This window comes from Dromiciops gliroides, chromosome 1 (genome assembly GCF_019393635.1).
Source record: "Dromiciops gliroides isolate mDroGli1 chromosome 1, mDroGli1.pri, whole genome shotgun sequence".
NCBI lineage: Eukaryota > Metazoa > Chordata > Mammalia > Microbiotheria > Microbiotheriidae > Dromiciops > Dromiciops gliroides.
In genome coordinates, this window is record NC_057861.1 from 277,834,396 (window position 1) to 277,850,735 (window position 16,340).

At 37.5% G+C, this 16,340-nt stretch overlaps 1 protein-coding gene across 1 annotated transcript in view; it reads left to right on the forward strand.

Moving 5' to 3' along the window:
• The window catches only part of LOC122736477 (serine/threonine-protein kinase Sgk3), an 83,413-nt gene that overhangs the window by 7,677 nt on the left and 59,396 nt on the right, over positions 1-16,340 (forward strand). Inside the window, 1 exon segment of the mRNA XM_043978727.1 lies at positions 8,003-8,075. Within this exon segment, the coding sequence (XP_043834662.1) occupies positions 8,003-8,075 (73 nt within the window).

Sequence of the window (16,340 nt, forward strand, 5' to 3'; positions counted from 1 at the left end):
ATCTGTAAATTAGCGAGAATGAGAATACCTTTGGTACCTATTTCCCAGAGTGGTTATAGGAAACAAACAAGATAATAATGTTTGTAAAGCACTTTATAAATTTCAAAAGTACAGCATCAATGCCAGCCATTATTATTATTTTGTTTTTGTTTTTTTGTTTTGTGGGGCAATGAGGGTTAAGTGACTTGCCCAGGGTCACACAGCTAGTGTCAAGTGTCTGAGGCCAGATTTGAACTCAGGTCCTCTTGAATCCAGGGTGGGTGTTTTATCCACTGTGCCACCTAGCTGCCCCCAGTATTATTTTTTCTGACACCTTCAGATGGAAAGACTTCAAGTATTGGCCTATTTACAAATGAGCCAAGCTAAGTGTAGACAGACTTAAAATCAGAAAGCTGGCCATTGGGTGATTTGATTCCTTTTCCTAAATAGTAAAGCCCTGAAATGGACAGAAACATAAAATATTTGTAGGGTTATGACCCCTTTCTTACTTAATAGAATGTAAGATTATTGAGGACAGGGACTGTCTTTTTCTTCATTTTGAATCCCTAGTGCTTAGCACAGTGCTTAGCACAGAGTAGGTGCTTAAGAAATGTTTATTGATTGATTGATTATTCTTCCATAATTCTTCCATAATGGCAGTAGAATGGCTAAAAAGACTGTAAACATTAATTAAACAGATGGCACTCAGCGTGCAATATATGCCCAATGACTAATGAATTGATATACTGATTGGAGACATTAAGCCATATCCATACAAATGATCTTGGTATAAATAAAATTGGAAGATTTTTGGAGCTAAATGAAAATATGGCTCCCAGATTTTCCTTGGAGAGGTGAATAATAATTATAATAATGAAATAATTTGATGGAGTCAGTCCTGTGTTCCCTAAAACAAGGAACATAACTTTATGGATCACTTGCTTGTTTCATCATACATATAATAGTCTAAACAAATAGACTACCCTGAAGATAGTTACAGCTTATGTGTTATAATCTGTTGCAGATGGTGAAGAGATAGAAAAATTCTATGAAGAACTTAATAAGTTACTCCAGACTAAGACAACGTATTACTTACTACCCAGTTACCCAAGCATAGAATAGATGGGTTCTGGGGAACATCAACAATACAGGACAGTACAGTTCATTATCAAGAAAATGAGAAATCCAGAGGGCTTTAGGACTGCTTGGGTGACTCATGCTTGTACATCACAAGTTCTTCAAGTAGAGTTATAAGGTACTGATAAGTAGAGAGGTGGGGGAAGAGGAATGAAGGTTGTTGGGGATAGAGAAAGGGCAAGGGGAAAGAGAGGGGGAAGAGAGGAAGGAAAAGGGAGAAACTGAGTGCCATATACCTTAAAAGACAGGAAGTAACTGGTTATAGACCTAGTAGTCACTTCAGAATTAGATGAGTATGTGCAGTCAGATCATTGATTGGTTCAAGGAAAGGTCATGATAAATCCTAAATTAGAATAAAAGGTGGATATGATAAGTTCAGTTCTAGTACCTCCATTTTCACTTCTTTAAAGTTGTTATTCCAAAAATTTAGAAATGGACAATTCATCTGATACCTAATTGTGATTGTCCCACAAGGTGTTCTGTCTTGGGCCATCTTCTCTTTTCTCTCTATTCCATCTCACTTGGTCATCTTATCTGTTCCCATGGGTTCAGTTATTGATAGCTAAGTAATTCCCAGGGCGTGAGAGAGAGAGAGAGAGAGAGAGAGAGAGAGAGTTCTCCAGCTGTAGTCTCTCTCTTGCTCTCCTATCCCATATCTGTCCCATAGATTGGGCCCACAGTTACTGAAGCCTTGGAATATAAAAAAGTTTGCATCATGAAAGTCCTATTCACAGATTCAAATGGTTCAGCATCAGTATGTTGGAAATAACAAAGATGATATACTATCATCTGACTTGACAACTAAAACCTCCTATATGTGGTATCTGTCTTAGAATGTTAGCTCCTTTTGAGAAAGAACAATCTTGCTTTTCTGTTTGTAATCCTGGTACATGGTAAGCACTTAATCAATGCTTTTTAGCCCTTCTTAGAATTCCTGTTTTCCTTCAGTAGCTCCAGGACCACCTTCTATAGGAGCCTCTCTGGGACTTCAGTTTCTAGAACCTTCCCCTTTCAGGTCACCTTCCGTTTATTCTGTATGTGTCTTATATGTACCTATTTATATATACTGTCTGCCTTATAGTGACAGCTTCTTCAGGACAGGGACTGCTTATGCCATCATGAGGCCTGACGCATAGCAAAATATGCTTGTTGATTGATATAAAACAGTCATCACAAAGGAAGAAGTGCAGAGTCTACAAGCTGCCTCAGTCAGCAAGCCCTTAATCCCTTTGCCAAGTGGAGAGAGGACAGCACTATTTTCAATTATTGTAATTTAGGATTTACTTTGACCTTTGCAATCCAGTCAGTGATCTGACTGAACAATAGAAATCTGATTCTGAGGTTGCTACTCTTGCCATGCACAGCACTATTTAAAGTATGAGCTCATTTGTCAAATGTCGGAGAAGATGAATGAAGATCTAAGAAAAATTGCCTTAGAGAACTTTAAAAAAGAAGTTGAGGAGCAATTATAAAATCTAATTAAGCAAGAACATCAAGAGAATTTGTAGATGAAATTAGAAAGCAGGACAGCAAGCAGATGCAAAATGAAACAGATCCTTGGTATTTTTTATAGTGGTTTACTTTTTTTTTTTTTTTTGGGTGAGGCAATTGGGGTTAAGTGACTTGCCCAGGTTCACACAGCTATTAAGAGTCAAGTGTCTGAGGCTGGATTTGAACTCACGTCCTGAGTCCAGGGCCAGTGCTCTATCTACTGCGCCACCTAGCTGCCCCTTCTTGGTTTACTTTTAATGACACTGGATATAGAACTATACAGCATTTGGATTCCAACACTTTTAATACTTAACTTACTACAGAGGTTATAACAGTACTTTAAAAGGTAGAAGTTAGAGCAGCTGAACCTGACCAGATACATTCAGAAATAATCCATGCTAATGGACACAATATAATTTTCAAAGTACTCAGGATTCACATTAAAAAATATGTCAGAGGGGCAGCTAGGTGGCGCAGTGGATAGAGCACCGGCCCTGGAGTCAGGAGTACCTGAGTTCAAATCCGGCCTCAGACACTTAACACTTACTAGCTGTGTGACCCTGCGCAAGTCACTTAACCCCAATTGCCTCACTAAAACCAAAAAAAAAATATCTCAGGGGGGCAGCTAGATGGCGCAGTGGATAGAGCACTGGCCCTGGAGTCAGGAGTACCTGAGTTCAAATCCAGCCTCAGACACTTAACACTTACTAGCTGTGTGACCCTGGGCAAGTCACTTAACCCCAACTGCCTCACTAAAAAACAAACAAACAAACAAATATGTCAGGGCAGCTAGGTGGCACAGTGGATAGAGCACTGGCCCTGGAGTCAGAAGGACCTGAGTTCAAGTCCGGCCTCAGACACTTGACACTTGCTAGCTGTGTGACCCTGGGGAAGTCACTTAACCCCAGTTGCTTCACCAAAAAAAAAAAAAAATTATTTATATATATATATATATATATATATATATATATATGTGTGTGTGTGTGTGTGTGTGTGTGTGTATATGTATATATATATGTGTATGTGTATATATATATATGTGTGTGTGTGTATGTGTGTATATATATATATATATTGTCAAGGGAATAGTCCAAAATCATGGAAATTATTGCAGTCCTTTAGTCACCTTCCCAAAAAATAGTGTTCGAGAAGGCCTCTGCGGTTATAAAAAACCTTTGTAAGGATGATCTATCCATGCATCAGTGGCATCTTTGATGACAACAGGAGAAGAGAATAGGCTTCTGATTTTTTATGATTATCCAACATCATTACACATCCTGATGTGTAATGTGTATTGATGTTTTGTTTTTAAGCATAATATGACCTTGGAAAGGTTTTCTTCAAACAAAACATCTCAAGCATTCATCAAAATTATATAAGAATCTAACAGGGCTAGAAGGAGTCATTTTGTTTAGTGATGAATTGCGTATTGATATCAAACCAGGTATAAAATGAGGAGAAATATTGGCTTATCTTAGTGGTCTGTTAGGAAGGCATCCTGTGCAGAGTCAAATCAAAAGAAAGATTCCCTGTTAACTTGCATGTTACATTGTACTGCTTGCATAGAATACTCAAAAGTGAAATCCCTACAGCAATAGGAAATAAATATCCTAACCATCCTGCTTGGAAAAACAAAGTAGATGAAAAGGTATGTTAATGCATAGATTACTTAATCTATTGAATCATTTCATCATTATATGTATTTTGGAGAGATAGATAGTAAGCTAGGTCCAGAATGAAGTAGTAATTGGAGAAAATAAGTTAGAATTATATTTAGGAAATTGCACCATGTTTTCAGCGATCCCAAATTGTTCAGTTAGTATTGTAAAAGTTCAGAGCTTTAAAAACAGTATTCTTGGGGCGGCTAGGTGGCACAGTGGTTAAAGCACCAGCCCTGGATTCAGGAGTACCTGAGTTCAAATCCGGCCTCAGACACTTGACACTTACTATCTGTGTGACCCTGGGCAAGTCACTTAACCCCCATTGCCCCGCCAAAAAACAAAAAAGACAAAAATAAAACAAAAAAAACCCCAGTATTCTTCCAAGGATGTGGCTATCAGTTTTGGAATACCATGATGAGCTTAGAAGAATCAAAATTATAAATAACCCAAAGGGAAATGGATTGATTTATGGTATGTATAATGTTGCTAATGATGTTCTATGGTAGTGGCATAAAAGGTAATAAAGACACAAGACCACAAAAGGAAATGAGCTAGACATGTGGTTAGAATGAGAGAGAAGAAGAGATTGACAGCCAGAATACGATGCTGGTATTCTCAAAAATATTAAAAAGAACCAGCAAGAACGTCCTTGCTTCAGGTTGATCCTTTATGGTGGACTTATGGAAAAACTCAAAGTATCAAAGTAAATATCATCTAATAGTTGGCACTTAGTTACATGAGAAATAACTCTTTTACAGAGCAGCTAAACTTGGTTATAGAGAAAATACAGTTTCTTCTTTTTCTACTTTTTTTTGTCCCTTGTCTTTTGTAATGGGAATTTTAGGATAGCTGTGTCTAAAATGTATTAGATGGTACTATGAGAAGAGTGGCTTTTCCTTATTCAAAGCTCTGGATCACATATAAACTAAAAGTACTTGCTTTTAGTAAATGCAGTTTTCTTACAACTCATTAATCCCAGGTGAAAATGGCCCACACAGTCTTTTCTATCAAATCTAAGGCATCGCATGGGGGAAGCAGGCATGACAGCCCCTAAGGGCTCCCTCCTCGATAGCCTCCTCCTTGACAGGTGGTTGCCCAAAGGGTCAATACCAACACCCACATGTAACCAGTTTGATCATGTTTGTCTGGGACCAAATTCCAGTCTACTTAAGTTACATTTCACAAAATTCTTATGAGAGATTGTTGGGTTTGTAAGTAACATAGAACAGTTTGACTTGATAAAAATAAAGAATAGAAACAAAGATATTTTTCCTGTTAACTTAGATTATCAATAATACTGTGTAAGTTGAGAAAGAAAAATAACTGTCTAGTGATTTAAATTTACAAAATATTTGCTGTGATTGTCATGTGTTACTTCAGAGATGGATTACTATGTATAGGAATCCAAGAATTTAGATAATGTGTCATTGCTTAAAGAGGTTCTAATAAATGCTGAAAGTTAAGTCATGATTATAGTACTGCTCAATATTTCACATGTCTATCTGTATTCCTCTCCCACAAGCTTTTGAAGGAGTTGACTAATTTTGATTAAATTTAATACACTACGGGGGCGGCTAGGTGGCGCAGTGGATAAAGCACTGGCCTTGGATTCAGGAGGACCTGAGTTCAAATCCAGCCTCAGACACTTGACACTTACTAGCTGTGTGACCTTGGGCAAGTCACTTAACCCTCATTGCCCTACAAAAACAAACAAACAAAAAAAATTTAATACACTTCAAAGAGGTCTAACATGTGGCTTAAGCCACCCTCTTGAAACAAAATGGAAGGCTTAAGCAAATGGGCATGTTTTCTATAATTTTTAGTTCATGTTAGTTAAATTTGAAGTGTGCGTGTGCGCACATGTACACACACATTTGCTACATATATACATACATGTACATATTTGCTTCAGATAATGTAATTGCAGGTTATTCACAGAACCTCTAAAATTTTTTAAAATTTTTTTGTCTTTCTATTGGATGTGAAACAGATTAGGAAGGGATGTCTCCAGATTTTTTCAGGAGGGAGAGATATTAAGAGATGGAGTCCAAGAAATTAAAATGTAAAAATCTATAACAGTTAAGCATTTCATATTTATATTCACAAACTGTCTGTGTACATACATTGATAAACATGTTGGACTTAGGATTTCTTTGGTGTAGGGAATTCTTTCTTTGGAAACATTCCACCAGTGCAGATTTCATATATGGTATCAAGTTTAAAAAATGCTGCCACTGAGGTCTTTGATAGTGGCTTTTTGATCCCTTTGTGTGGCAGTTCTTGGATATGTGATTGACTGTGGTGTTTTAGGCAAAATAGTGAAGTTTAGATAGTTTTTTGGCTCCTCTTTTTCATTTTAAGAGAAAAAAATCCTATTAAATTTTATTTTCCATATTTTAATTTGTATGGGGCAAGTCCATTTCTATTTTCATTATTCCTCTCCGTACCCCACTTTTCTGCTTCATTTGTGTATTTTTTTTTTTGGTTCTCTCTCCTCCTTTACATTTTTCTCTGCTCCTGTCTCTTTTTCTACCTTCCTTTACCCTTTAGATTTTTTCAATCTTTAAGATGAGGAAGAAAGAGGGAGAAACGAGAAATGATATCAAGGTGGTAGAAATTAGTAGGAAAAAAGAAGGCTAAAGCTGACCAAGATTTCCATAAATCAGAAAATAATGTTCACTTCAGACATGAAACAAAAGATAAAAGTAAAAATTCCACATTCACATTTTAGTTACCAGTTGAGTTGTATGTTTAGTCTCCCTTGAATTACAGAAACTCCTATCTTTATTTTATAACAGCCCATATTTACATAGAGCTGTATAGTTTGCCAAACAATTAACATTCATGATACTTTATCTTTGCAACAGTCCTGCAAGTAGTAATATCTTCATTTTTTAGGTGATGAAATTGAGACCTAAATTTGTGTTTCTCTTCAGGGTTGACTTGGTAAAATAAAAAATATGTAATCTGACACACTGATTTTTATTAATGTGCTAATGGGTAAAAACTATACAAGGAGGCAACCAAGAGAAAAGATATCATGATCAATCAATCAGTAAACATTTATGACATACCTACCACTATGTGCCAGGCTACTGTATATAAACACTGGGAAGTCATTAATGGAAAGTGACTGTTATATTTATGTGAGGAAAACACAGGTGACATGTTTTCTTAATGGATTAAAATTAATTATCGTTATTGCCTATTGAAGTTTATGGACAGTCTAAAAATGATAAGATTCTTAACATTTGGTCCCATCCTCTTATCTTCCATTCAGTCATTGCCAAAGTGGGAAGATGTTCAAATAAGACTTGAGCAACATTTTGTGTTTGTTTTATGGGTTGGCTTGGCCACAGAATTCCTCATGAAGTAGCAAGCCTACTGGGAATTGCACTTGTCAGTTCAGCTAGCTTGGTTCCCCCTCAGAAAGCTGCCATGGTCTGTTGCCAGGGCTCTACCAAGAAACCTTTCCATTAGGGTAGAATCTGCCAGAACTTACATTCTGTTGGCATAACCCTCAAGAACCTAGAGTCACCTCTGTGCTAGGATGAGGCATCATAGTTGGGCAAGTTAATATTGTATGCTGACTGATTATATGCAATCATCTTTGTAAGAAAGGACATCTTAGGATGAAGTTTTAAAAAATCAGATAGCTTTATATTTAATTTCTGTGAATTAATATTTGATTTATAAAATTGTTAGTGCATGTAATCTTATTTTTAAAATTTTAGCTAAAGAAACAATTTCCAACTATGACAATGAAGATTCCTGCCAAAAGAATATTTGGTGATAATTTTGATCCAGGTAAGCAATAACTTAATGGAAAATGCTTTGCCAAAAACTAGCTCAGCTGTTAACTAACAATCATATGTTCAGGGAATGGTTAACATAATCATATAGCATAATAATATTTTAACAACTTAATCACATTACTTGTGAACAACGATTTAACTATATCTAGCTATATCTCTGAGTTCAAGACCCATACTAGATATTTTTCTGTGCACAGCTTAACCTTTTTAGGTAGATATCTTGAGAAGCACTAAGTCACTATTTACTGAGATGCTTATTTTATTTATATTTACTATTTATATATATATATATATAATATGCATATGTGTACACACATACCTCTCTGTATACACACATACATTTCTGTAAATATTGGAGTTTTCTTTGTAAACTGTACGGCAGTTTGGGGATGATATCCTAAGTATTAACCTATGGGTTATATGTGAATTTTTCTGTTGGTGTTTGTGGTGCTGGGGGAGATACACAGTGAAGTAATTATTGTAATCTTAATTACATAAAACTTTGGAGCCAAAAATTGGAGGAAGCATATAGAAGAGAGACAATCAGTAAATAGGAACTGGAAGAGAAGAAATGTGTGGTGTTTTTCTCCCAGCCAAAGATGGCCATCTGTAGCTTTATGGGGCTAGGTCGGTCCTTGGTTGGAATTCAGGAAAACTTTAGATTAGAAAATTTAGCCCTAGTTAGATATTTTGAACACTAAATTTACTTGTACCCTTTGTATTTAATGTTAAGTTGACCTTAGTTACAGGATGAGTGTCTAGGAACTGAAGCCTTCCAGGGTAACACTGAAAATTGGTTGTGGGGGATTATATTAAGTATTTGGGCAGGACTTGAGTTGAAATTTGGCCTCAAATATATACCAGTTCTGTGACCCTGGGAAAGTCCCTTAACTCTGTTTGGTTCAGTTCCTTATCTGTAAAGTGAACTGGAGAAGGAAATGGCAAACCACTCCAGTACGTCTGCCAAGAAAATCCCAAATGGGGTCATGGAGAATCAGTCATGACTGAAACAACTTAAGAAGAAGAAGAAGAAGAAGAAGAAGAAGAAGAAGAAGAGGAAGAGGAAGAAGAAGAAGAGGAAGAAGAAGAAGGAAGAAGAGGAAGAAGAAGAAGAAGAAGAAGAAGAAGAAAAGAAGAAGAATTAAGGTCCTAAGTGAAGGTGGAGTTATCCAGCTACTTGGTAATTTGGTCAGATGAGTAGAATTAAAGACAGGCTGTGAATTAGGTCTGGTTGTAATATGTGCCTCCTAGGAGCAAAGGATGCAGTAGGGTCCCCTGAGTTTCCTTACAGCATAGAACTCCCTTAGGTCCTGAAAGAAATTTAAAAAATAAACCCTGGGCAAGTCACTTAACCCCAATTGCCTCACAAAACAAAACAAAAAACAAAAACAAAAAAATAAATCATGGTTACTGTTCTCAGGAAGCCTAACATCTAGAAAGATAAGACATAAAGAAAAGATAGATGTGTGTATTTTTTTGTCCAGACTTAGGATTTTATCAGCATAGGAAACTACTTTTACCTGCAACTTTTCTTTAGTTTACAGTCTCAGAGAGTTGCTTGTATATGTATTTGTACTTCTGTATAGAAATACATGCACATTTCCAAGCAGTTAGGTAACAATGTAAGGCAGTATATAATTAAATATATCAGAAAGAGTAACACAGATAAGCACCAATAGGAAGTCAGAGAAAGGAGAGATCTGGGTGGGCTCTAGGGTTGAGGTTATTATTATTGTTTGTCCTTCATTCTCAAATAGTTCGATGACATCAGGGTGATATCATGACTTGCAGTGAATTGGATTTAAGTGAGGGAGGGCTGTGTGAGGCCAACCTCACTTCTCCAGAGCCATCTGGGTCCAGTGGCAAAACCTATGTCAAAATGATTGGAGATGGCAATTGGGGTCAAGTGATTTGCTAGTTAGTGTCTGGGGTGAGATTTGAACTCAGGTCCTTTTAATTTCAGGGCCAGTGCTCTATCCACTGTGTTACCTAGCTGCCCCTACAAGGTTTGAAGGAAGATGCAGTAGAGGAAGTTGGGTTTGAGCTAGACCTTATAGAGTCAATAGGATTGAGCTAGAGGAGGGAAAGAAAAGTTATGAAGAGTGAGTGATAGCTTGAGCAAAGTTCTGGAGTTGATAATAAACATTGTGTGTTAAGGGGACAGAAAGGGAATTAGTCTGGCCAGAAGTCAAGGTTTATATAAGGAGCAGGAGGGAATAAAAATTCAGTAGACTGGGTGATGCTGCATCATGAAAAGCCTTGAATGTTTGAGGCATTTGGATTTTATTTGGTAAGCGTTGGAATGTTTAAGCAGAGAAGTGTCTTGACAAAACTGGGATTTGAGAAAGAATAGTCTGGAGGTGGTGTGTAGGTGGATCGAGCAGAGACTTGACAAGAACAAAATGCAACAATTGTGTGATAAAGGCCTTTACTAGGGTGGTTCCAGTGGGAATAGAGCAAGAGGGGGCAATTTGAAAGATTTCAGAGAAGAATCGACAACTTGGTGACAACTAGGTGATGGAGAGAAAAGAGTCAAAGATGATTCTGAGGTTTCAAGTCTGTCTGTTGACAGAAATAGGAAAGTTGTTTTGAGTAGAGAAAGGTTGATGAATATAATTTTAGAATACTAAGTTTGAAGCAAGACTTAGCCAAGATAATTGCCCTAGAAGAAGTTTGAAATAGAGAAATTCCAAGGTCTGGTCTAAAGATAGAAGATTTGATAGGCCGCAGCACAAAGGTGTTCAAGCTGTGCCAGGAAGTCAGTGCACCAAAAAATTTAAAGAGAAGATCACTGGCAACTGTGCTCGTTCTTTCTTGCATCAATTATATCACATATCTACAGTGTGCAAAGCATCATGGTGGGTCCTGGAGGAGATATAAAGCAATGCATATCTCAGGGAGTTTACACTCAGTCTAGTAGGAATAATAGATGTACACAGAAAATAAAAATTAGAATATTGTAAGGGCAGAAGGAAAATTATTGCCATGAGATCCAATAAAGGAAAGATCCCTGTTGGACATTGTGAACTGCATGTCCATTGACATCTCAAACTCAATATATTGAAGCAGAACTTATTTTTTCCCTAAAATCCACTTTTCTTTTGAATTTCCCTATTGTTGAGAATGGTACTACTATCCTTCTGTTCACTCAGGTTTGAAACTTGGGTGTCTTCTTCAACTCCTCTCTCTTTAAACCATTACCAAGTCTTGTCATTTCTATCTCCATGGCATCTCTTGCATGCATTTCTTCTTTTCACTCATCTCTCTAGTTCAGGCTCTTGTCACTTCTTGCCTGGATTACTGCTGTTACCTTCTATTTGATCTCTTTGCCTCAAAGCTTATTCTAATCCATTCTCAACAGAGCTACCAGATCTGAACACAAAGTGTGCCAAGGGTTTTCGAGCAGTTGTAATTTATTAAAGCTTATGTGTAATTGTATTTTTATTGTATATACCTATATAGGTTTCCTTTCAAGAAGATCTGATTTTGGAGGCAAATTTGAGGATATCAGGCCATAATCAGAGAAATACCATTAAATATCCATTTTGTATACTAAAGGCCCCTCTCTTTCCTAAGACCTTGTGTTATTAATAATTAAATTTAGCATTGTTAGCTACTAATAGAAAGTAGCATTCGCATCAAAACAAGAGTGGACCATATTTTTCATTTGTAGCATTAAATTTCTTTAAGCATGCTCACTAATTTTGTGTGAAGGAATGATTCATGGCAAGTACAGCATCTTTCATTTTTCAGTCTCAGTAAAATGAATACTCAGTTGTTGGACAGTCAACTAAAAAGTATTAAACAACCTACTATGTGCCAGGCATTGGGGATGTCCGTTCAAAAATTGAAACAATCCCTACTTAAAAGGAGGAAATTTAAATCTTAATAGGGAAGATAAGTACTTATAAAAATAGACAACATAAAGTCGACAAATACAAAAATACATACAAGAGAAAGTTAAGTACAAGGTAGTTAGGGAAGGAGGGGAGGATTAGGGAAAGCTTCAAGTAGAAGATGGTGCTTGAGCTGTATCTTTTTTTTTTTTTGGTGAGGCAGATGGGGTTAAGTGACTTGCCCAGGGTCACACAACTAGTAAGTGTTAAGTGTCTGAAGCTGGATTTGACCTCAGGTCCTCCTGAATCCAGGGCCAGTGCTTTATCCACTGCGCCACCTAGCTGCCCCTTGAGCTATATCTTGAAGAGGAATTCTGAAGAAGAAGTAAGGGAGGACTGCACTCCACGCAGGTGAGATGGCCCCTCCAGATTTCTAGAGACGAAAGAGCTGGAATGTGTTATGTGAACAACAAAGGGAAGGCAGTTTGGCTGAGTTGATAGTGTGGGGGGAAGGAGGTTAAAAAGACAGCTTGGGCTCAGGTTGTGGAGGGTTTTGAAAGCAAAACAAAAGAGTTCAGATTGTATTTTAGAAAAAATAGGATCCCTTTGGGGTAGTATGAGTAGGTGACTGACATGGTCGAGTCTGTGCTTAAGGAAAATGGCTTTGACAGCAGTGTGTAGGATGTGCGGGAGCAATGGGATTCTTCTAGCTGAGATGCCAGTTAGGAGACTGGTGCAGTAATCTCAGCAAGAAGTAATGATGGCCTGAACTAAAGGGGTAACTCAGTGGAGAGTAGAGGCTGGATTGGAAAGATGCTTTGAAAGTTGAAAGAGTGAGTTTTGGCAGCTTATTAGTCGTGTGGGGTGAGGGAGAGACAGGAGGTCAGGGTAATATCTAGATTTCTAAATCAGAATGGAAAAAGTGGCAGTGCTTTCTCTAGAACTAGTAAGTTTAGAGAAGGAAAAGTTTGGGAATAAAGATAATGTTCAGTTTGGAACATGTTGAATTGAAGATGTCTCCAGAAAAATATAGCTTGAAGTATCTAATAGGCAGTTGGTGATACAGGACCGAAGGTCAAGGGAGTGAAGGAGTGGGACTGGACCTGTATGTTTGAATCATGTGCATGGAGATGATAGTGAAACCCAAGGGAAGGTGATGAGATGGCCAGTAGGGAGAGTATAAGGGGAGAAGAGAAGAGGCCCAGGATAGACCCTTGGGGAACACCAACAGTTTGAGGCTGTGATATGGATGCCTGAAGGAAAGGGGGCTGAGGAGGGAACAGATGAGCAGCAGGTGAACCAAGAGAATGGTGTTAGAAGAACTCAGAGAGGGATGAGTGTCCAGGAAGATGGATTGTTCGACAATGTCAAGTGCTTGCAGAGCTGAGAAAAAACCCACCAGATTTGATAAATAAATGATCATTGTGACTTCTGGGTCACGTGACCCACAAGATAGAGGACTAGATAACTGTTTCCAGTTTCAGGAACTTTTAAAATTCCCCAAAATAAGAATCGTGCACAAGGGCCAAAAGAAGTCAGGACTCCTTTTATGAGATCCATATACTCCTTCTGTCTAGACCAAGGAATAATAGATAAAGAAACTAGCTTAACAAATACAAAAGAAGAGATGTTGAAAATTAATTTGCAGAAACAAAACAATTATAATATCAAGGAAAATAATGGAAAAAAAGTAGAGTGAACAATAGCACTTCCCAGACCTCAAAATATATTATAAAGCAGCAGTTCTCAGTCCCGATTGGTATTGGTTAAAAATAGAGAAGTAGATCAATGGAACAGGCTTACACATTTAACGAAATAAGAATAGTGTACCTTAATAACCTAGTGTTTGATAAACCTGAAAACATAACCTACTTAGGAAAAACTCCCAATTTGATTTTTTAAATCTGTCGGGACAATTGGAGAACAGTCTGGCAGAAATTAGGTTTAACATGTTACACCATATTCCACAAAAAATTCAAAATAGATATATTATCTGACTATTAAATGATTATATTTTTTAAAAATTATAAGAGATGAAGATCATATACATTTTGCAGTTAGATGTAGGAGATGTTTTGGTTTGGTTTGGTTTGGTTTGGTTTTTTTTAGTGAGGCAATTGGGGTTAAGTGACTTGCCCAGGGTCACACAGCTAGTAAGTGTTAAGTGTCTGAGGCTGGATTTGAACTCAGGTACTCCTGACTCCAGGGCCGGTGCTCTATCCACTGTGCCTTCTTGCTGCCCTGAGATGTTTTCTTAAACAAGGCATAGAAGCAATTACAAAAGATAAAAATAGATAATTTTGATTTTTTGAAATTGAAAGCCTTCTTCACAAATGAAATCAGTGCATCTAGATTAAGAAGGAAAGTGAATGGGAAAAATCTTTGTATCAAATTTATCAAATAAGGGTGTAATATGCAAGATATATTGATAACCAACAGGTAAATGACCCCCAAAGTCATTATCTAATAGATAAGTCATCAAAGGATAGGAACAAATATTTTTAAAAGAAGAATTGTAAAGTTTTAACAACCATATGAAAGAGTATTCCAGATCACTAATAGGTGGTAGGCCCATGGATATAGAACATAGTATAGGTTTTCCAACTTTTTTGATGTATATCACTGCATTTTCCTATGTTCATCAGTACAGTTTTGCTCACTTTTTTTACTTTCCTTTTTTTTTCCTATAAGAATATTGATTTTCTGGGAAGGAAAAGGTGAAGCAATACTAGGAGAAATTCTGATGTGAAAAGCAAAAGATACCAATAAAAATTATATGAAAAAGAAAGTAAATGTTATAGAATCACAAAGAAATCAAAGAACCATGGCCTCAAAGAAGAGAGATAACCTACTCCTTAGCAGAGATGGAAGATCCACAAGTATGGAACATTGCATATATTCTCAGTTTTTCAATATATTGATGAGTTTGCTGGGTTTTTTAATCTTTAGAAATATTCTTTGTTATATGGAATTACTCTCTTGGAAGGGGGAAGAAGGAAAGATACTAGGGAAAATTTAGGCAATATTAAAACAAAAGATCAATAAAACAGTTTTTTAAATGAGATCATTGGTAACTTTGGAGAGAGCAGTTTCAAATGAGTGATTAGATCAAAAGTCAGATTACAAAGGAATGAGGGGGCAGCTAAGTGGCGCAGTAGATAGAGCACCAGCTCAGGATTCAAGAGGAACTGAGTTCAAATCTGGCCTCAGATGCTTGACACTTACTAGCTGTGTGACCCTGGGCAAGTCACTTAACCCCAATTGCCCCTCAAAAAAACCCAAAAAAACGAGGAGTAAAAGGAAATATAGTCAGCTTTTTCAGAAATTTGGCTGAGAGAGAGAAAAGATATAGGATGATAACTTAAGGGGATGGTAGGGTCTAGCAAAGATTTGTAAAGATTGAGGAATACTTGAGCATGTTTGAAAGGTATGGGGAAGGAACCAGTTGATAGTGAGAGGGCAAAGATTCAAGAGGGTGGAGAAAGGGTGGAAGGTAGTTGAGCAGGCAATCTGTCATAAAAGACAGGAGGGGATGATATCGAGTGCATGAGTAGAAGGGCTGGCTTTGGCAAGGAAAAAGGTCATCTCTCTGTTAGAGAGTGGGGGAAATCCTGAGGGAGTGGGAAGTGATGTCACAGGATTTTGAGATAAAGAGAATGAGAAAAGAACATGTTGAACAACCTTAATTTTTTTAGTAAAGTAAGAGGCACATCCTCAGATGGGGAGGGGTTTTGGGTAGGACTTGTGGTAGGTCTGAGGAAATAGAAGGTTTGGAATAGCTCCTGTGAGGAATGAAATTGGCAATTAATGAGGGAGGAATAAAGGGACCGCTTTGCTGCCTTGTGGGCCCAGTGAATTTGTAATGTGCCCAGTTGTTGGGGTTGTGAGATTTTCTCCAACTTCTAGTGGAGTGGAGGAACATGGATGGTAGAAATAGTCTAAGGCTGAAGTTTGGCAAGAGGAGAGCCAGTGATAGGAAAAAGGGACAAGGGATTCAAGAGAAGAGGACAATGTAGGGATGACTTGGAGAAGAGAGGAAAATAATTCAGAGCAGGAATATTGGCCTGAGAACATACTGAGGTTGAAAAATTGTAGTTCTGGAAGAGTGAAGCATAAGGAATGATCATGAGCCTTAAGGAGTTGAAGAAAAAAGTTAGGGAGCAACTATATAGATATAAAATCCACTGATAGAAGGACAGGAGTTGGAGAAGAGAGGAAGATTGTGAGCCAGGTACTGAACTTCATGGGTGGAAAAAGGGAGCGTGACCTAGGGGTTATTGTCCTGTATTTACCATAATTTTGATGGAATATACTTCAAAGGAGGAAGTGACAGTGAGGAGCAAGGAATATTCTGTTTTCCTCTCAGGAGCAATGTGGCTGGGGTGTGAAAGAAGGTGGTCAGTGCTGGATAGGCTGGCCCA